A 22,343-nucleotide genomic window follows, 5' to 3' on the forward strand; every position below is an offset into this window, starting at 1 on the left:
CTGTGCTGCACCTTTTCTCTCGTCACAGATAGGATAAGGCTGCATCCTTCTGTTTCCACTAACCAATAGCACCATCTCCCTCTCTCTTTAGACCAATGGTATGAGATCCCGCCCTCTGACCTCTTCTGGTGTACACGCCAATCCCTGTCTTGGGGAGGGTCAAAGAGGGCTTGCCTTCCATGCAATGTATCAACAATGGTGGCGTTCCAGGTCATCTATTTTGCACATCTCAGCAACCACATGATGTGATACAGCGTTCTACTGAGATTCGCAGTGCGTCTGTAAAAAAGACAACCTGGAACCGCACCAATGTGAACATCAAGGCAGGTTAGGAAGTGTTTTTATTTATCCACCAACGACTGATTTGTATTTCCCCTCCTCCACTCCACCGATTGGCTCCCTTACAGCCGGCCTCGCCTCCTCCGGTTGCCTTGGATACGGATGAAGAGAGACAGCTCCAGATCGCCCTGAGCCTGAGCAAAGAGGAGCACCAGCAGGTAGTGCCCCCGGTAGTGCCCCTGGTCCTGTCCCAGATGGCATCCTAGTCACTATGGAGTGCACTGCGCTATAGTGGCCTGGTAGAACCAGCCTGATCTCGCCAACTCACATTATGGTGGAGTGAGACAGAAACTCAGACTGCTTGACCAGACTAGCCACATAGGTCTCTGGCCCAAAGTAGTGCACTACATAGGGACTAGGTTTGGCCCACTGAGAGGTGTTCTCTCCCCCTGAGCCCCCTGTGTCTTTAAGCCTTCGGGTCCTTCAGCTCTGCTCAACACCTCTCTGTCTTCCTTTCCTTCTGTCTGTCTGGCTGCTCATCACTGTGTCAATGTTTTACCCTCTTGACTGGGAACTCACTCTGCTTCTCTGGACTGGGAACTCACTCTGCTTCTCTAGACTGGGAACTCACTCTGCTTCTCTAGACTGGGAACTTACTCTGTTTCTCTAGACTGGGAACTCACTCTGCTTCTCTAGACTGGGAACTCACTCTGCTTCTCTAGACTAACTCACTCTACTTCTCTAGACTGGGAACTCACTCTGCTTCTCTAGACTGGGAACTCACTCTACTTCTCTAGACTGGGAACTCACTCTACTTCTCTAGACTGGGAACCCACTCTATTTCTCTAGACTGGGAACTCACTCTGCTTCTCTAGACTAACTCACTCTGTTTCTCTTGACTAACTCACTCTGTTTCTCTTGACTGGGAACTCACTCTGTTTCTCTTGACTGGGAACTCACTCTGTTTCTCTAGACTAACTCACTATGTTTCTCTAGACTGGGAACTCACTCTGCTTCTCTAGACTGGGAACTCACTCTGCTTCTCTAGACTGGGAACTCACTCTGTTTCTCTAGACTGGGAACTCACTCTGCTTCTCTAGACTGGGAACTCACTCTGCTTCTCTAGACTGGGAACTCACTCTGCTTCTCTAGACTGGGAACTCACTCTACTTCTCTAGACTGGGAACTCACTCTGCTTCTCTAGACTGGGAACTCACTCTGTTTCTCTAGACTGGGAACTCACTCTGCTTCTCTAGACTAACTCACTCTGTTTCTCTTGACTGGGAACTCACTCTGTTTCTCTAGACTGGGAACTCACTCTGCTTCTCTAGACTGGGAACTCACTCTGTTTCTCTAGACTGGGAACTCACTCTGCTTCTCTAGACTGGGAACTTACTCTGCTTCTCTAGACTAACTCACTCTACTTCTCTAGACTGGGAACCCACTCTATTTCTCTAGACTGGGAACTCACTCTGCTTCTCTAGACTAACTCACTCTGTTTCTCTAGACTGGGAACTCACTCTGTTTCTCTAGACTGGGAACTCACTCTGCTTCTCTAGACTAACTCACTCTGTTTCTCTAGACTGGGAACTCACTCTGTTTCTCTAGACTGGGAACTCACTCTGTTTCTCTGGACTGGGAACTCACTCTGTTTCTCTAGACTAACTCACTCTGTTTCTCTAGACTGGGAACTCACTCTGTTTCTCTAGACTGGGAACTCACTCTGTTTCTCTAGACTGGGAACTCACTCTGTTTCTCTAGACTAACTCACTCTGTTTCTCTTGACTGGGAACTCACTCTGTTTCTCTAGACTGGGAACTCACTCTGCTTCTCTAGACTGGGAACTCACTCTATTTCTCTAGACTGGGAACTCACTCTGCTTCTCTAGACTGGGAACTCACTCTATTTCTCTAGACTGGGAACTCACTCTGCTTCTCTAGACTGGGAACTCACTCTATTTCTCTAGACTGGGAACTCACTCTGCTTCTCTAGACTGGGAACTCACTCTATTTCTCTAGACTGGGAACTCACTCTGCTTCTCTAGACTGGGAACCCACTCTGTTTCTCTAGACTGGGAACCCACTCTGCTTCTCTAGACTAACTCACTCTGTTTCTGTAGACTGGGAACCCACTCTGTTTCTCTAGACTGGGAACTCACTCTGTTTCTCTAGACTGGGAACTCACTCTGCTTCTCTAGACTGGGAACTCAATCTGTTTCTCTAGACTGGGAACTCACTCTGTTTCTCTAGACTGGGAATTCACTCTGTTTCTCTAGACTGGGAACTCACTCTGCTTCTCTAGACTGGGAACCCACTCTGTTTCTCTAGACTAACTCACTCTGTTTCTCTAGACTGGGAACTCACTCTGCTTCTCTAGACTGGGAACCCACTCTGCTTCTCTAGACTAACTCACTCTGTTTCTCTAGACTAGGAACTCACTCTGTTTCTCTAGACTGGGAACTCACTCTGTTTCTCTGGACTGGGAACTCACTCTGTTTCTCTGGACTGGGAACTCACTCTGTTTCTCTAGACTGGGAACTCACTCTGTTTCTCTGGACTGGGAACTCACTCTGTTTCTCTAGACTGGGAACTCACTCTGTTTGTCTAGACTGGGAACTCACTCTGTTTCTCTAGACTGGGAACTCACTCTGTTTCTCTAGACTGGGAACTCACTCTGTTCCTCTAGACTGGGAACTCCCCTCTCTCTGTCTCTCTCTCTACCCCCCTTCTCTCTCTCTCTACCCCCCTCTCTCTGTCTCTACCCCCCCTCTCTCTGTCTCTCTCTCTACCCCCCTTCGCTCTGTCTCTACCCTCTCTCTCTCTCTCTCTCTCTCTCTCTCTACCCCCCTTCTCTCTCTCTCTACCCCCCCTCTCTCTCTACCCTCCCTCTCTCTCCACCCCCTCTCTCTCTTTCGAACCCCCCCCCTCTCCCCCCTCTCTCTGCCAGGGTGGCACAATGGAAGCAGTTACTCACTGAGTGACTGGTGCTCTCCTGTCTTCTCTGACCGGAGTAGACTCTCTCTCTGATGTCTTGTCTTCCTTCTCACATGTCTTGTCCAGCTTCTAGACATGTGTTGTTGTTGTTGTGTCTATGTGTATGTGTTGTGTCTATGTGTATGTGTTGTGTCTATGTGTATGTGTTGTGTCAGTATGTGGGAGTCAGTATGTGTGGAGTCAGTATGTGGGAGTCAGTATGTGTGGAGTCAGTGTGTGTGGAGTCAGTGTGTGTGGAGTCAGTATGTGTGGAGTCAGTGTGTGTGGAGTCAGTATGTGTGGAGTCAGTATGTGTGGAGTCAGTATGTGGGAGTCAGTATGTGTGGGAGTCAGTATGTGTGGGAGTCAGTGTGTGAGGAGTCAGTATGTGTGGGAGTCAGTATGTGTGGGAGTCAGTATGTGGGAGTCAGTATGTGGGGAGTCAGTGTGTGTGGAGTCAGTATGTGGGAGTCAGTGTGTGTGGAGTCAGTGTGTGTGGAGTCAGTATGTGTGGAGTCAGTATGTGTGGAGTCAGTGTGTGTGGAGTCAGTATGTGGAGTCAGTATGTGTGGAGTCAGTATGTGGAGTCAGTATGTGTGGAGTCAGTATGTGGGGAGTCAGTATGTGGGGAGTCAGTATGTGGAGTCAGTATGTGGGAGTCAGTATGTGTGGAGTCAGTATGTGGGGAGTCAGTATGTGGGGAGTCAGTATGTGAGAGTCAGTATGTGTGAAGTCAGTATATGGGAGTCAGTATGTGAGAGTCAGTATGTGAGGAGTCAGTATGTGTGGAGTCAGTATGTGGGGAGTCAGTATGTGGAGTCAGTATGTGGGAGTCAGTATGTGGGAGTCAGTATGTGTGGGAGTCAGTATGTGGGAGTCAGTATGTGTGGAAGTCAGTATGTGTTGGAGTCAGTATGTGGGGAGTCAGTGTGTGAGGAGTCAGTATGTGTGGGAGTCAGTATGTGGGAGTCAGTATGTGGGGAGTCAGTATGTGGGGAGTCAGTGTGTGTGGAGTCAGTATGTGGAGTCAGTATGTGTGGAGTCAGTATGTGGGGAGTCAGTGTGTGTGGAGTCAGTGATGCAGTTCCTACTCATATATCCATGTTCAGTTTGTAGACGTGTTCTTGTGGTCTAGTAGTCTGTGTTGTTGTGGTCTAGTAGTCTGTGTTGTTGTGGTCTAGTAGTCTGTGTTGTTGTGGTCTGTGTTGTTTAACCACGGGTTTCTCTGAGTTAGTACTACTTTAGACCAGGGCCCTATTCCCTATATAGTGCACTACTTTAGACCCATAATGCACTGCATATGGAAATAGGGGGCCATTTGGTAGACAGCAAGTGTGTGTGTGTGTTAGAATCAGTGAGCTTGTCTCCGAGCCATGTCATGCCTAACAGCTTCCATGTGTCTGTGTGTGTTGCCAGGAGCAACGGAGTCGCCAAGGAGACGAGTCGTTGCTCCAAAAAGCTCTGGAGGAGAGTAAACGAGAGGCGGCGTCTGGTGGAATTGGGGTAGGAACAGTTACCACTCTATGTAACCGACAGTATATAACAGTTACCACACCATCTAACCTACAGTATATAACAGTTACCACACCACTCTATGTAACCTACAGTATATAACAGTTACCACACCATCTAACCTACAGTATATAACAGTTACCACACCACTCTATGTAACCTACAGTATATAACAGTTACCACACCACTCTATGTAACCTACAGTATATAACAGTTACCACACCACTCTATCTAACCTACAGTATATAACAGTTACCACACCACTCTATGTAACCTACAGTATATAACAGTTACCACACCACTCTATGTAACCTACAGTATATAACAGTTACCACACCACTCTATGTAACCTACAGTATATAACAGTTACCACACCATCTAACCTACAGTATATAACAGTTACCACACCACTCTATGTAACCTACAGTATATAACAGTTACCACACCACTCTATGTAACCTACAGTAGTTTGACAGGTGCGTTGTTGAGGAGGTGTAGTCATTGGCGTAGAGTGAGTTCAGTAGAGGTGAGACCACATCCTTGCGGTGCTCCAGGTGCTGAGGGATAAAGAGTCTGAAAGGTGTTTTCCCAGCTTCACGTGTTGTGTCCTGTTGGTCAGGAAGTCAGTGATCCACTGGCAGATGCAGCTGGACACGTTCAGCTGGGAGAGTCTATCTTGGAGCAGTTCTGGGATATTGGTATTGAACGCAAAGCTAAAGTCCACAAACAATATCCTCACAAAGGTGTTTGAGGATGTAGTGTAGGCCCATGTTCACAGCGTGGACCACAGACCTGTTAGCTCTGTAGGTGGACTGTAGTGAGTCGAGGTGATGGTTTAGAGATGGGACAGTACCTGTTAGCTCTGTAGGTGGACTGTAGTGGGTCGAGGTGATGGTTTAGAGATGGGACAGTACCTGTTAGCTCTGTAGGTGGACTGTAGTGGGTCGAGGTGATGGTTTAGAGATGGGACAGTACCTGTTAGCTCTGTAGGTGGACTGTAGTGGGTTGAGGTGATGGTTTAGAGATGGGACAGTACCTGTTAGCTCTGTAGGTGGACTGTAGTGGGTCAAGGTGATGGATTAGAGATGGAACAGTACCTGTTAGCTCTATAGGTGAACTGTAGTGGGTCGAGGTGATGGGTTAGAGATGGGACAGTACCTGTTAGCTCTGTAGGTGGACTGTAGTGGGTCGAGGTGATGGGTTAGAGATGGGACAGTACCTGTTAGCTCTGTAGGTGGACTGTAGTGGGTCAAGGTAATGGGTTAGAGATGGGACAGTACCTGTTAGCTCTGTAGGTGGACTGTAGTGGGTCGAGGTGATGGGTTAGAGATGGGACAGTACCTGTTAGCTCTGTAGGTGGACTGTAGTGGGTCAAGGTGATGGATTAGAGATGGGACAGTACCTGTTAGCTCTATAGGTGAACTGTAGTGGGTCGAGGTGATGGGTTAGAGATGGGACAGTACCTGTTAGCTCTGTAGGTGGACTGTAGTGGGTCGAGGTGATGGGTTAGAGATGGGACAGTACCTGTTAGCTCTGTAGGTGGACTGTAGTGGGTCGAGGTAATGGGTTAGAGATGGGACAGTACCTGTTAGCTCTGTAGGTGGACTGTAGTGGGTCGAGGTGATGGGTTAGAGATGGGACAGTACCTGTTAGCTCTGTAGGTGGACTGTAGTGGGTCGAGGTGATGGGTTAGAGATGGGACAGTACCTGTTAGCTCTGTAGGTGGACTGTAGTGGGTCGAGGTGATGGGTTAGAGATGGGACAGTACCTGTTAGCTCTGTAGGTGGACTGTAGTGGGTCGAGGTGATGGGTTAGAGATGGGACAGTACCTGTTAGCTCTGTAGGTGGACTGTAGTGGGTCGAGGTGATGGGTTAGAGATGGGACAGTACCTGTTAGCTCTGTAGGTGGACTGTAGTGGGTCGAGGTGATGGGTTAGAGATGGGACAGTACCTGTTAGCTCTGTAGGTGGACTGTAGTGGGTCGAGGTGATGGGTTAGAGATGGGACAGTACCTGTTAGCTCTGTAGGTGGACTGTAGTGGGTCGAGGTGATGGGTTAGAGATGGGACAGTACCTGTTAGCTCTGTAGGTGATTTGGTAGTTGAATTAGTCAGTGAAAACAGGGGAGAGCTGGTCAGCCCAGTGCTTGAGTGTGGCTGGAGAGACCTTGTCCGGCCGGCAGCCTTCCTGCTGATCTGTTTCCTAAAGAGTCTGTTGACCTCCTGCTCCGTGGTGACCAGGGGTGGGGGGAGGGGAGAGGGGAGGGGGGGGGGGGCAGACTGGGACAGGCTGGGGGAAGGAGGGGGAGGGGTGAGGGCAGACTGGGACAGGCTGGGAGAAGGAGGGGGGGAGGGCAGACTGGGACAGGCTGGGAGAAGGAGGGGGGGGGGGCAGACTGGGAGAAGGAGGGGGGGGGCAGACTGGGACAGGCTGGGAGAAGGAGGGGGGGGGCAGACTGGGACAGGCTGGGGGAAGGATGGGGGGGGGGTGAGAAGTTCCTGGGATGGCAGAAGGGTAAATGAGAAAGGAACCTGGAGAGGGAGGGGTGGGGTAGATGGGTGAGAGGGGGAAGTGGTAAGGACGGTTATTGTCCTGGTGATTGAGGGGCCTTTGTGAGTCAAATCTGGAGTAGAACTGGTTTAGTTTATTCTGCAGTGAGGGGCTTTTGTGAGTCAAATCTGGAGTAGAACTGGTTTAGTTTACAGATGAGTTGTTGTTGCTGGAGAACTGTTGCTGTCTGGCTGACTTCATTCCTGACTGTAGCTTTATCTTGGCCTCTCCATAGAGGACACTGGTCTTGCTCCTGTGTCGTCTTTGGCAGAGCGGAGAGCCTGTGGGCTTCCTCGTTGGCACTGTGACGAGCCCTAAGCTCACCAGTGAACAATGGCTTGTTGTTGCTGTGTGATAGAAAAGTATTTGATGGTATGCAGTTCTCCTCACATCCACTGATGTAGGTTGTGACCCTGTCTGTGTAGTCGTGTATGTTGGCCTTGTTGTCCTTCAGTGTGTTCCAATCCCTGGTGTCTTGCCACTCCTTTAACTCCCCAATGGCCTTGCCACTCCTTTAACTCCCTAATGGCCTTGCCACTCCTTTAACTCCCTAATGGCCTTGCCACTCCTTTAACTCCCTAATGGCCTTGCCACTCCTTTAAATCCCTAATGGCCTTGCCACTCCTTTAACTCCCTAATGGCCTTGCCACTCCTTTAACTCCCTAATGGCCTTGCCACTCCTTTAACTCCCTAATGGCCTTGCCACTCCTTTAACTCCCTAATGGCCTTGCCAGTCCATTTCCACACCGTATGTTTGACAGGCTTGGTGGTCTTTAGATTCTGTCTGTATGGGGGGGGGATGAGGTATAGGATCACATGGTCTGAGTTCCCCAGGGGAGTGTGGGGGACAGCCTGGTCTGAGTTCCCCAAGGGAGCGTGGGGGACAGCGTGGTCTGAGTTCCCCAAGGGAGCGTGGGGGACAGAGTGGTCTGAGTTCCTCAAGGGAGTGTGGAGGACAGGGTGGTCTGAGTTCCCTAAGGGAGTGTGGGGGACAGCGTGGTCTGAGTTCCCCAAGGGAGCGTGGGGGACAGCGTGGTCTGAGTTCCCCAAGGGAGCGTGAGGCACAACCTGGTCTGAATTCCCCAAGGGAGAACAGTCAACACTATAGTCCTCTCCATATAGACAGTAACCAGAACAGTCAACACACTCCTCTGTATGACGTTTCTAAAGCTGTTTGACTGATGTCTGTGAGTATAACAGAACTCATATGGCAGGCAAAAACCTGAGAAAAAAATCCAACCAGGAAGTGGGAAATCTGAGGTTTGTAGTTTTTCAAGTTATTGCCTATCGATGGCTGTGTTTTTCTGTGACTTGGCTCTGACCTAACATAATCGTTTGGTGTGCTTTCGTCGTAAAGCCTTTTTGAAATCGGACACTGTGGCTGGATTTACAACAAGTGTATCTTTAAAATAGTGTAAAATACTTGTATGTTTCAGGAATTTTAATTATGGGGTTTCTGTTGTTTTGAATTTGGCGCCCTGCAGTTTCACTGGCTGTTGACGAGGTGGGACACTAGTGAAGTTAATGATTAGAACCTACTTGTTGTTTCTCTGTGGACAGTCGGCCATGATGGATCTGGTGGAGGTGTTTGCTGTGCCGTCTGAGGTGCCTCCTACTGCTAGTGCCAACTCCTGGAGTCTGCCAGGGGGGAACGTCCGCACCCCTCTCCACCACCCCCTCCCCCAGGCCCAGGCTGCTGCTGGGGCAGCCTCCGACCCCTGGGACTCACTGGGTAAGAGCTGCTCCATGCCTCTAAAGAACTCAACAGCCGGTCCCAATTCACTCCCAAACCCTTCCCCTTGGCCCTACCCCTTCCCCTTGGCCCTACCCCTTCCTCTTGGCCCTACCCCTTCCTCTTGGCCCTACCCCTTCCCCTTGGCCCTACCCCTTCCTCTTGGCCCTACCCCTTCCTCTTGGCCCTATAACTGCCCTACAGCCCTCCTGCATTATTTCTCTCTCTGCTCACCACTCATACTCTACTGTCTGCCCTCCAGCATTATCTCTCTGCTCACCACTCATACTCTACTGTCTGCCCTCCAGCATTGTCTCTCTCTGCTCACCACTCATACTCTACTGTCTGCCCTCAGCATTATCTCTCTGCTCACCACTCATACTGTACTGTCTTCCCTCTAGCATTATCTCTCTCTCTGCTCTCCCCTCATACTGTACTGTCTTCCCTCCAGCATTGTCTCTCTCTGCTCACCACTCATACCGTACTGTCTGCCCTCCAGCATTATCACTCTCTCGCTGCTCACCACTCATACTGTACTCTCTACCATCCAGCATTATCACTCTCTCTGTGCTCACCACTCATACTGTCTTCCCTTCAGCATTATCTCTCTGTGCTCACCACTCATACTATCTTCCCTCCAGCATTATCTCTCTCTGCTCACCACTCATACTGTCTTCCCTCCAGCATTATTTCTCTCTGCTCATCACCCATACAGTCTTCCCTCCAGCATTATCTCTCTCTGCTCACCACTCATACTGTCTTCCCTCCAGCATGATCTCTCTCTGCTCACCACTCATACAGTCTTCCCTCCAGCATGATCTCTCTCTGCTCACCACTCATACAGTCTTCCCTCCAGCATTATCTCTCTCTGCTCACCACTCATACTGTCTTCCCATCAGCATTATTCCTCTGCTCACCACTCATACAGTCCTCCCTCCAGCATTATCTCTCTCTGCTCACCACTCATACTGTACAGTCTTCCCTCCAGCATTATCTCTCTCTGCTCACCACTCATACAGCCTTCCCTCCAGCATTGTCTCTCTCTGCTCACCACTCATACTGTACTGTCTGCCCTCCAGCATTATCACTCTCTCGCTGCTCACCACTCATACTGTACTCTCTACCATCCAGCATTATCACTCTCTCTGTGCTCACCACTCATACTGTCTTCCCTTCAGCATTATCTCTCTGTGCTCACCACCAATACTGTCTTCCCTCCAGCATGATCTCTCTCTGCTCACCACTCATACTGTCTTCCCTCCAGCATGATCTCTCTCTGCTCACCACTCATACTGTCTTCCCTCCAGCATGATCTCTCTCTGCTCACCACTCATACTGTCTTCCCTCCAGCATTATCTCTCTCTGCTCACCACTCATACTGTCTTCCCTCCAGCATGATCTCTCTCTGCTCACCACTCATACTGTCTTCCCTCCAGTATTATCTCTCTCTGCTCACCACTCATACTGTCTTCCCTCCAGCATTATTCCCCTCTGCTCACCACTCATACAGTCCTCCCTCAAGCATTATCTCTCTCTGCTCACCACTCATACTGTACAGTCCTCCCTACAGCATTATCTCTCTCTGCTCACCGCTCATACAGTACTGTCTTCCCTCCAGCATTATCTCTCTCTCTGCTCTCCCCTCATACTGTACTGTCTTCCCTCCAGCATTGTCTCTCTCTGCTCACCACTCATACCGTACTGTCTGCCCTCCAGCATTATCACTCTCTCGCTGCTCACCACTCATACTGTACTCTCTACCATCCAGCATTATCACTCTCTCTGTGCTCACCACTCATACTGTCTTCCCTTCAGCATTATCTCTCTGTGCTCACCACCCATACTATCTTCCCTCCAGCATTATCTCTCTCTGCTCACCACTCATACTGTCTTCCCTCCAGCATTATTTCTCTCTGCTCACCACTCATACTGTCTTCCCTCCAGCATTATTCCTCTCTGCTCACCACTCATACAGTCTTCCCTCCAGCATTATCTCTCTCTGCTCACCACTCATACTGTCTTCCCTCCAGCATTATCTCTCTCTGCTCACCACTCATACTGTCTTCCCTCCAGCATGATCTCTCTCTGCTCACCACTCATACTGTCTTCCCTCCAGCATTATCTCTCTGCTCACCACTCATACTGTCTTCCCTCCAGTATTATTCCTCTCTGCTCACCACTCATACAGTCCTCCCTCCAGCATTATCTCTCTCTGCTCACCACTCATACTGTACTGTCTTCCCTCCAGCATTATCTCTCTCTCTGCTCTCCCCTCATACTGTACTGTCTTCCCTCCAGCATTGTCTCTCTCTGCTCACCACTCATACCGTACTGTCTGCCCTCCAGCATTATCACTCTCTCGCTGCTCACCACTCATACTGTACTCTCTACCATCCAGCATTATCACTCTCTCTGTGCTCACCACTCATACTGTCTTCCCTTCAGCATTATCTCTCTGTGCTCACCACTCATACTACCTCCCCCCAGCATTATCTCTCTCTGCTCACCACTCATACTGTCTTCCCTCCAGCATTATTTCTCTCTGCTCACCACTCATACTGTCTTCCCTCCAGCATTATTCCTCTCTGCTCACCACTCATACAGTCTTCCCTCCAGCATTATCTCTCTCTGCTCACCACCCATACAGTCTTCCCTCCAGCATTATCTCTCTCTGCTCACCACCCATACAGTCTTCCCTCCAGCATTATCTCTCTCTGCTCACCACTCTTACTGTACTGTCTGCCCTCCAGCCTTATCTCTCTCTGCTCACCACTCATACTGTCTTCCCTCCAGCATTATTTCTCTCTGCTCATCACCCATACAGTCTTCCCTCCAGCATTATCTCTCTCTGCTCACCACTCATACTGTCTTCCCTCCAGCATTATCTCTCTCTGCTCACCACTCATACTGTCTCCCCTCCAGCATTATTCCTCTCTGCTCACCACTCATACAGTCTTCCCTCCAGCATTATCTCTCTCTGCTCACCACCCATACAGTCTTCCCTCCAGCATTATCTCTCTCTGCTCACCACCCATACAGTCTTCCCTCCAGCATTATCTCTCTCTGCTCACCACTCTTACTGTACTGTCTGCCCTCCAGCCTTATCTCTCTCTGCTCACCACTCATACTCTACTGTAGGCCAATAATCAATTGATTACACAATGTATTGCAGGCTCTGGTAGTTATCCTCTTACCAATAGACACCCTCATATTAAAGAAAAGTGTGATACCGTTAGTAAATAATAACGTTAATAAAGCTCTATGTAGCTATGATGTCATGTTTATGATCTGTCATAGACGCGTAATAATGTAAATCCTTATCCTGTCCTGTTACTGCAGTAGAGGCTCGCTCCACCCCCGCTGGGATAGAGTCTCCCTGGATGGTTCCTCCCACCTCCGGTAGCCCCGCCCCTTCTTGGCAGCGTAGCCGGTCCCCTCCGGACCCCTGGGAGACCCCGGGGGTAGTAGACCCATTCTCTATCCCAGATGCTCTTCGAACTGGCAGCCCTACAGGTGACTGGTTATCTCTGGCTCCCTATGGCTACTCAGACAGACAGACAGACATATAGTACAAGTCAAAAGTTTGCAAATAGTCCAGGTAGCCATTTGATTAATTGTTCAGTAGTCTGATGGCTTGGGGGTAGAAGCTGTTCAGTAGTCTAATGGCTTGGGGGTAGAAGCTGTTCAGTAGTCTTATGGCTTGGGGGTAGAAGCTGTTCAGTAGTCTAATGGCTTGGGGGTAGAAGCTGTTCAGTAGTCTTATGGCTTGGGGGTAGAAGCTGTTCAGTAGTCTTATGGCTTGGGGGTAGAAGCTGTTCAGTAGTCTTATGGCTTGGGGGTAGAAGCTGTTCAGTAGTCTTATGGCTTGGGGGTAGAAGCTGTTCAGTAGTCTGATGGCTTGGGGGTAGAAGCTGTTCAGTATTCTTATGGCTTGGGGGTAGAAGCTGTTCAGTAGTCTTATGGCTTGGGGGTAGAAGCTGTTCAGTAGTCTAATGGCTTGGGGGTAGAAGCTGTTCAGTAGTCTAATGGCTTGGGGGTAGAAGCTGTTCAGTAGTCTTATGGCTTGGGGGTAGAAGCTGTTCAGTAGTCTTATGGCTTGGGGGTAGAAGCTGTTCAGTAGTCTAATGGCTTGGGGGTAGAAGCTGTTCAGTATTCTTATGGCTTGGGGGTAGAAGCTGTTCAGTAGTCTTATGGCTTGGGGGTAGAAGCTGTTCAGTAGTCTTATGGCTTGGGGGTAGAAGCTGTTCAGTAGTCTTATGGCTTGGGGGTAGAAGCTGTTCAGTAGTCTTATGGCTTGGGGGTAGAAGCTGTTCAGTAGTCTAATGGCTTGGGGGTAGAAGCTGTTCAGTAGTCTTATGGCTTGGGGGTAGAAGCTGTTCAGTAGTCTTATGGCTTGGGGGTAGAAGCTGTTCAGTAGTCTTATGGCTTGGGGGTAGAAGCTGTTCAGGAGCCTTTTGGACCCAGACTTGGCGCTCCGGTACCGCTTGCTGTGCGGTAGCAGAGAGAACAGTCTATGACTAGGGTGGCTGGAGTCTTTGACCATTTTCAGGGCCTTCCTCGGACACCGCCTGGTATAGAGGTCCTGGATGGCAGGAAGCTTGGCCCCAGTGATGTACTGGGCCGTTCACACTACCCTCTGGGTGCCTTGAGGTTGGAGGCTGAGCAGTTGCCATACCAGGCAGTGATGCAACCAGTCAGGATGCTCTCGATGGTGCAGCTGTCAAACGTTTTGAGGCTCTGAGGAGCCACGCCAAATCTTTTCAGTCTCCTGAGGGGGAATACACTTTGTCATGTCTTCTTCACAACTTTTCTTCTTCACAACTTTTCTTCTTCACAACTTTTCTTCTTCACAACTTTTCTTGGTGTGTTTGGACCATGAAAGTTTGTTGGTGATGTGGACTCAAAGGAACTTGAAGCTCTCAGCTCCAACGATGAGAATGTGGGCGTGCTTCGTCCTCCTTTCCCTGTAGTCCACAATCATCTCCTTTGTCTTTATCACATTAAGGGAAAGGTTGTTATCCTGGCACCACACTGCCAGGTCTCTGACCTCCTCCCTATTGGCTGTCTCGTCATTGTCGGTGATCAGGCCTACCACTGTTGTGTTGTCGGCAAACTTAATGATGGTGTTGGAGTGAGCCACTGATGGGCCCCTGTGTTGAGGATCAGCGTGGCAGATGTTACCTACCCTTACCACCTGGGGTCGGCCCATCAGGAAGTCCAGGATCTAGTTGCAGAGGGAGGTGTTTAGTCCCAGGGTCCTTAGCTTAGTGATGAGCTTTGAGGGCACTATGGTGTTGAACGCTGAGCTGTAGTCAATGAATAGCATTCTCACATAGGTGTTCCTTTTGTCCAGGTGGGAAAGGGCAGTGTGGAGTGCAGTAGAGATTTCATCATCTGTGGATCTGTTGGTGTGGTATGCAAATTGGAGTGGATCTAGGGTTTCTGGGATAATGGTGTTGTGAGTCATGACCAGCCTTTCAAAGCACTTCTTGGCTACAGACGTGAGTGCTAAGGGTCGGTATTAATTTAGGCAGGTTACCTTTGTGTTCTTGGGCACAGGGACAATGGTGGTCTGCTTGAAACATGTTGGTATTACAGACTCAGTCAGGGACAGGTTGAAAATGTCAGTGTAGTAACCCAAAAAAGTGTTAAAGAAATCAAAGTAGGCACCATTTGCCTTGATGACAGCTTTGCACACTCTTGGCATTCTCTCAACCAGCTTCACAAGGAATGCTTTTCCAACAGTCTTGAAGGAGTTCCCACATATGCTGAACACATATGCTGCTTTTCCTTCACTCTGTGGTCCAACTCATCCCAAACCATTTGGAGGATTGTGGAGGCCAGGTCATCTGATGCAGCCCTCCATCACTCTCCTTATTGGTCAAATAGCCCTTACACAGCCTGGAGGTGTGTATTGCGTCATTGTCCTGTTGAAAAACAAACGATAGTCCCACTAAGCGCAAACATGATGCGATGGTGTTTCGCTGCACAATGCTGTGGTATCGCTGCCATGCTGGTTAAGTGTGCCTTGAATTCTAAATAAATAACAGACAGTGTCACCAGCAAGCACCCCACACCATCACACCTCCTCCTCCATGCTTCACAGAAAATAGTAAAAATAAAGAAAAACCCTTGAATGAGTAGGTGTGTCCAAACTTTTGACTGGTACTGTAAGTATTCAGATCCTTCACTCAGTACTTTGTTGAAGCTCCTTTGGCAGGGATTAAAGCCTTGATTCTTCTTAGGTATGATACTACAAGCTTAGCACACCTGTATTTGGGGAGCATTGCTGCACAGCTATTTTCAGGTCTCTCCAGAGATGTTCGATTGAGTTCTGGCTGGGCCACTCAAGGACATTCAGAGACATGTCCCAAAGCCACTCCTGCGTTGTCTTGGCTGTGTGGTTAGGTTCATTGTCCTGTTGCCCCAGTCTGAGGTCCTAGGTGCTCTGTATTTTTCTCCGTTCATCTTTGCCTCGACGCTGAAAAGTCTCCCAGTCCCTGGCTCTGAAAAACATCCCCACTGCTTGATGCTGCCAACACCATGGTTCACCGTAGAGATGGTGTCTGGTTTCCTCGTGACGCTTGGCATTCAGGGCAAAGAATTTAATCTTAGTTTCATCAGACCAGATAATCTTATTTCTCATTGTCTGAGAGTCTTTAGGTGGCTTTTGGGAAACTCCAAGCGGGTTGTCATGTGCCTTTCACTGAGGAGTGGCTTCCGTCTGGCCACTCGAACATAAAGGCCTGATTTTTGGAGTGCTGCAGAGATGGTTGTCCTTCTGGAAGGTTCTCCCATCTCCACAGAGGAACTCTGGAGGTCTGTCGGAGTGACCATCAGGCTCTTGGTCACCTCCCTGACCAAGGCCCTTCTCCCCTGGTGGCTCAGTTTGGCCGGGCGGCCAGCTCTAGGAAGAGTCTTAGTGCTTCCAAACTTCTTCCATTTAAGAATAATGGAGGCCACTGTTTTCTTGCGGACCTTCAATGCTGCAGAGTTTGGTTCTCTTCCCCAGATCTGTGCTCCACACATTTCTGTCTCTGAGCTCTACGGACAATTCTTGTGACCTCATGGCTTGGTTCTTGCTCTGACATGCACTGTCAACTGTGGGCCCTTATATAGACAGGTGTGTGCCTTTCCAAATCATGTCCAATCAATTGAATTTACCACAGGTGGACTCCAATCAAATTATAGAACCATCTCAAGGATGATCAATGGAAACAGGATGCACCGGAGCTCAATTTCAAGTATCATAGCAAAGGGTCTGAATACTTATGTAAATAAGGTATTGTTGTTTTTTATATCAAAATATATTTTTACACATTTTGTTAAATTTCTAAAAATGAAGGCTGTAATTGAGCAAAATGTGTAAAAGGTCAAAGGGTCTGAACACTTTTCTGTATATTTCTAAACGTATTTGAACATTTAGACATATATTTATGTACCCCATTAGATGGTGACTTGTTTGACGAGGCGATGGACGGAGGTCATTTCAGCCTGAACAGTCGTGGTGAGGGTGAGGGCAGCCCGGAGCTGTTTGATCTGTCTCGTATAGGGGACAGTCTGGGGGTCCCCAGCCCTCGGACATGCCGGACCCCTGAATCCTTCCTGGGGCCCACAGGGGCCTCCCTGGTCAATCTGGACAGCCTGATACCAGCCAACCCCCCAGCCAAGACCAAGAACCCGTTTCTCTCAGGTGAACACTGAAACAGTCACTTACACACATAGAACCAGAACCCGTTTCTCTCAGGTGAACACTGAAACAGTCACTCACACAGACCAAGAACCCCTTCCTCTCAGGTGAACACTGAAACAGTCACTCACTCACAGACCAAGAACCCGTTTTTCTCAGGTGAACACTGAAACAGTCACTCATTTACAGACCAAGAACCCCTTCCTCTCAGGTGAACACAGTCAATCATATCCCTGCTCTACAAAAAACCATGTACCCCATCCAATTTACAAGTAAAGTGCTATTCAGTCACTTACTCATACCTGGGGCAATTGCAGGTTGAAGTTGACACTTTTGGGACTATTCCATTGATCCTCGCAGCTTACTGGACAAACTTAATGATTAAAGTGCAGGTTAAGTATTTAATCATTTAACGTGTAATGGTTAAAAGTGCTTCTACTGACTTTCTCTCTGCCCCCCCTCTTCCTCTCTCTCTCTGTCCCCCCCTCTTCCTCTCTCTCTCTGTCCCCCCCTCTTCCTCTCTCTCTCTGTCCCCCCCTCTTCCTCTCTCTCTCTGTCCCCCCCTCTTCCTCTCTCTCTCTGTCCCCCCTCTTCCTCTCTCTCTCTGTCCCCCCCTCTTCCTCTCTCTCTCCTTCCCCTCTTCCTCTCTCTTCTTCCCCCTGCTCTCTCTGTCCCCCCCTGCTCTCTCTCCTCCCCCCTATCTCCTTCCCCCCCCCCTGCTCTCTCTCCTCCCCTATCTCCCCCCCCCCCTGCTCTCTCTCCTCCCCTATCTCCTCCCCCCTGCTCTCTCTCCTCCCCTATCTCCTCCCCCCCTGCTCTCTCTCCTCCCTTCTCCTTCCCCCCCTGCTCTCTCTCCTCCCCTTCTCCTTCCCCCCCTGCTCTCTCTCCTCCCCTTCTCCTTCCCCCCCTGCTCTCTCTCCTCCCCTTCTCCTTCCCCCCCTGCTCTCTCTCCTCCCCCCTATCTCCCCCCCCTATCTCCTCCCCCCCTGCTCTCTCTCCTCCCCTATCTCCTTCCCCCCCTGCTCTCTCTCCTCCCCTATCTCCTTCCCCCCCTGCTCTTTCTCCTCCCCTATCTCCTTCCCCCCTGCTCTCTCTCCTCCCCTATCTCCTCCACCCTGCTCTCTCTCCTCCCCTTCTCCTTCCCCCCCTGCTCTCTCTCATCCCCCCTGCTCTCTCCTCCCCCCCTGCTCTCTCTCCCCCCCTGCTCTCTCTCCTCCCCTGCTCTCTCTCCTCCCCTATCTCCTTCCCCCCTGCTCTCTCTCCTCCCCTATCTCCTTCCCCCCCTGCTCTCTCTCCTCCCCTATCTCCTTCCCCCCTGCTCTCTCTCCTCCCCTATCTCCTCCCCCCCTGCTCTCTCTCCTCCCCTATCTCCTTCCCCCTCTGCTCTCTCTCCTCCCCTATCTCCTTCTCCCCCTGCTCTCTCTCCTCCCCTATCTCCTTCCCCCCTGCTCTCTCTCTTCCCCTATCTCCTCCCCCCCTGCTCTCTCTCCTCCCCTATCTCCTCCTCCCCTGCTCTCTCTCCTCCCCTATCTCCTTCCCCCTCTGCTCTCTCTCCTCCCCTATCTCCTTCCCCCTCTGCTCTCTCTCCTCCCCTATCTCCTTCCCCCCCTGCTCTCTCTCCTCCCCTATCTCCTTCCCCTCCTGCTCTCTCTCCTCCCCTATCTCCTTCCCCCCCTGCTCTCTCCTCCCCCCATGCTCTCTCTCCTCCCCTATCTCCTTCCCCCCCTGCTCTCTCTCCTCCCCTATCTCCTTCCCCCTCCAGGTCTGAGTACTCCATCTCCCCTCAACCCGTTCCAGAGTGAACAGCCTCGTCTCACTCTGAATCAGATGCGTCCCAGCTCCACGTCCCCCGTCCCCCCCTCCGGTCCTCCCTCCCTGCCCTACAGTGCTTCTCTGCCCCTGCCCGCCAGCCACCAGCCGGCCAGCCTGCCCTCCTCCCTCACCCAGCCCACCCATGGAGCCCTGGACATACCTGGCCTGCCACAGCCCCTGTTACCTCTTTCCTCCATCTCGTCTCTGGGAGAGCAGCACAGTCAGAATCCCTTCCTGTGATGTCTGTCCAGCTGAACTGAAACCGCTAAGATGGAAGATAGACCAACACCAACTTCTGCCATGCGCAGTAGAACACCTGCTGGGCGTCCACGAGCGGTGACCTGCTGGGCGTCTACGAATCGTCGAGAAATTTATAGAAAATGACGGTCGATGTTTTGTAGTCAGATGTGACAGGACGCCCACCCAGCTGTCGCACGGCCGGCAATTCATGTTGGTCTGTCTGTCCTCTAACTCTGGTGGATGGAACAGAGGAAATAGAAATGACTCTTATTAGGTTCTTTTCTGTCAATCTAACCTCAAGACTCAACAACTGGAATTCAGACAGAACTGATAATCCCCTTAAGTTGTTATTTTGCTGTTGTTTTTCTATGGGCTTATAGTGCCTCTGCTACGGTCTGCTCTACCACAACCTGTCCTGTTACTCCTCTCTGCTGAAGGGAGTGATGGAGGCCTCTGCTACGATCTGCTCTACCACAACCTGTCCTGTTACTCCTCTCTGCTGAAGGGAGTGATGGAGGCCTCTGCTACGATCTGCTCTACCACAACCTGTCCTGTTACTCCTCTCTGCTGAAGGGAGTGATGGAGGCTACTGCTACGATCTGCTCTACCACAACCTGTCCTGTTACTCCTCTCTGCTGAAGGGAGTGATGGAGGCCTCTGCTCTACCACAACCTGTCCTGTTACTCCTCTCTGCTGAAGGGAGTGATGGAGGCCTCTGCTCTACCACAACCTGTCCTGTTACTCCTCTCTGCTGAAGAGAGTGATGGAGGAGGAACGAGAGGTAGAAAGAAAGAGAATATTCCCAGAACGTGTTTAGGTCTATAGTAACCTAATCCTAAGCCATGACAGATACTGTACATACACGCCGATGCCCAAGCTCATCCTCCGCTATAGAAAGCACAGTAGGTGAAGATGTTTCCATTTGAAAGTAATTAGCAATACTTTACAGAGTGAGTGTGTCTGCACTAACCTGGTCTCAGATCTGTTTGTGCTGTCCTGCCAACTCCAATGGGTCATTGGCTATACAGCAGAAACAGATCTGAGACCAGGTTAGTTAACTGCTTTTCCAACTGCTTCTTACCTAGTCACATGCCCCGCCCACTCTGCTGCCCCGCCCACTCTGCTGCATACTTTAGTTTGATTGGCTCCGCACTGTTGCTCCTGATCCAGCACTGAACTGATTGTACACCAGATATGCCTGCTTATCTCTCCGACCGACGGACCACAATGCACTGGGACAGGACGCCCACTGTTCCTGCCGCACTGCTCTATGCTGATTTGTCGATCCGCTCTCTGGACTGCTTTCATTGGTTGGCTCTTTCTCTCCTATTATCTCTCCCATGATGCCCCAGGGGATAACTTGGACAAGTCTGTTCAGGAGGATGTAACGTTACAGAATGCTCAGATAGAAATGTATCATGTAGAACAGATATAATTGTCTGCCAGATAGAATAGGGGAAGCGTGTCGGCTCTATTCAATCTATTTCTATCCATTCAGAACGTTTCCCAGCACAGACTGCAACTCAGATAGAAATGTATCATATAGAACAGATATGATTGTCAACCAAGATGGAATAAGGGAAGTGTGTCGGCTCTATTCAATCTATTTCTATCTGCAAATGTTCAGAATGATACCTAGCGCCGACTACGACTCTGATTCCTGAGAACGGGCATAGAACATTCCACGCCGATGATGAGACGCCCGCCAACCCCCATCCACATAATGAACACTTGAGTTTTCGGCTTCCTTTTTTTGTTACATCGGGCCTAGTTAGGCTCCGTCTGACTGAGTTCTCGTGTAAAAGGATGGTTTGCTGTTGGAATGGAGCTGCGGTGATGTTGAGAGAGATTCTAAGGTAGTTCTATTGTATTGTAGTGAACTGGAGGCCCTTTTGAGGGATAGAGACCGGAACCACTGCAGGATTCACTATAGGGGGCTAATGCTAACGCTCTCACTTCAAGTTGAGTTTAGCATTGATGTCAATGGGAGATGTGGAAATTCAATTGAATTCAATGGAAGTTAGGAAGTTAGCATTCGACCCCTATAAAGCAACGCATATTAGAATGTATGAATTGATATCATGATTCTTTTCCCTCTCATTGCTGTGATCATTACTTGTGAAACACTGATTGTCATCGTCTCAAATATAAGGGTATAATGAACTAATAACAACACCTGGCATCTGCATTCATTCATATTTTACAGCTTTTATTTTATGATCATGTTGATCAATAGTATATTTCTTGACTTGTTGCTTTGATACCATTCAACCTTTTTTCCTTTTTTTTTGTACCTTTATTTAACGAGGCAAGTCAGTTAAGAACAAATTCTTATTTTCAATGACGGCCTGGGAACAGTGGGTTAACTGCCTGTTCAAGGGCAGAACGACAGATTTTGTACCTTGTCAGCTCGGGGATTTGAACTTGCAACCTTTCGGTTACTAGTCCAATGCTCTAACCACTAGGCTACACTGCCGCCCCAGTCTGTTAATACATGACTGTGTGTTATATATATAATATATGCCTAGCTAGATTGTAATATCAAACACTTTATAATGGAATGTTTCTACATATTGAATGCTTAGAGAAGCACATTCTTCAAAGAGTTGACTTTTCTACACAATGTCTGTCTGCCCCCCGGAGGCCAAACACCTGTAAGACACTTACTGTATTTCCACACACCTATATGACAGTTACTGTATTTCCACACACCTATATGACAGTTACTGTATTTCCACACACCTGTATGACAGTTACTGTATTTCCACACACCTGTAAGACAGTTACTGTATTTCCACACACCTGTATGACAGTTACTGTATTTCCACACACCTATATGACAGTTACTGTATTTCCACACACCTGTATGACAGTTACTGTATTTCCACACACCTGTATGACAGTTACTGTATTTCCACACACCTATATGACAGTTACTGTATTTCCACACACCTGTATGACAGTTACTGTATTTCCACACACCTGTATGACAGTTACTGTATTTCCACACACCTATATGACAGTTACTGTATTTCCACACACCTGTATGACAGTTACTGTATTTCCACACACCTATATGACAGTTACTGTATTTCCACACACCTATATGACAGTTACTGTATTTCCACACACCTATATGACAGTTACTGTATTTCCACACACCTATATGACAGTTACTGTATTTCCACACACCTATATGACAGTTACTGTATTTCCACACACCTGTATGACAGTTACTGTATTTCCACACACCTATATGACAGTTACTGTATTTCCACACACCTATATGACAGTTACTGTATTTCCACACACCTGTAAGACAGTTACTGTATTTCCACACACCTATATGACAGTTACTGTATTTCCACACACCTATATGACAGTTACTGTATTTCCACACACCTATATGACAGTTACTGTATTTCCACACACCTGTATGACAGTTACTGTATTTCCACACACCTGTATGACAGTTACTGTATTTCCACACACCTGTATGACAGTTACTGTATTTCCACACACCTGTATGACAGTTACTGTATTTCCACACACCTATA

The 22,343-nt window shown here is 49.2% G+C and overlaps 1 protein-coding gene across 2 annotated transcripts in view; it reads left to right on the forward strand.

Annotated features, from left to right (window-relative positions):
• The window catches only part of epn3a (epsin 3a), a 53,333-nt gene extending 32,367 nt beyond the window's left edge, over positions 1 to 20,966 (forward strand). For both annotated transcript variants that reach the window (XM_031821399.1, XM_031821400.1), the window contains 6 exons: positions 408 to 497; positions 4,668 to 4,754; positions 8,873 to 9,044; positions 12,384 to 12,557; positions 16,495 to 16,737; positions 18,497 to 20,966. In XM_031821399.1, the coding sequence (XP_031677259.1) occupies positions 408 to 497; positions 4,668 to 4,754; positions 8,873 to 9,044; positions 12,384 to 12,557; positions 16,495 to 16,737; positions 18,497 to 18,786 (1,056 nt within the window). In that variant the 3' untranslated portion in view covers positions 18,787 to 20,966. The remainder of the gene's footprint in view (positions 1 to 407; positions 498 to 4,667; positions 4,755 to 8,872; positions 9,045 to 12,383; positions 12,558 to 16,494; positions 16,738 to 18,496) is intronic.
• Positions 20,967 to 22,343: the final 1,377 nt, after the last annotated feature.

The sequence above is a fragment of the Oncorhynchus kisutch genome, unplaced genomic scaffold (assembly GCF_002021735.2).
Source record: "Oncorhynchus kisutch isolate 150728-3 unplaced genomic scaffold, Okis_V2 scaffold3971, whole genome shotgun sequence".
Lineage (NCBI taxonomy): Eukaryota > Metazoa > Chordata > Actinopteri > Salmoniformes > Salmonidae > Oncorhynchus > Oncorhynchus kisutch.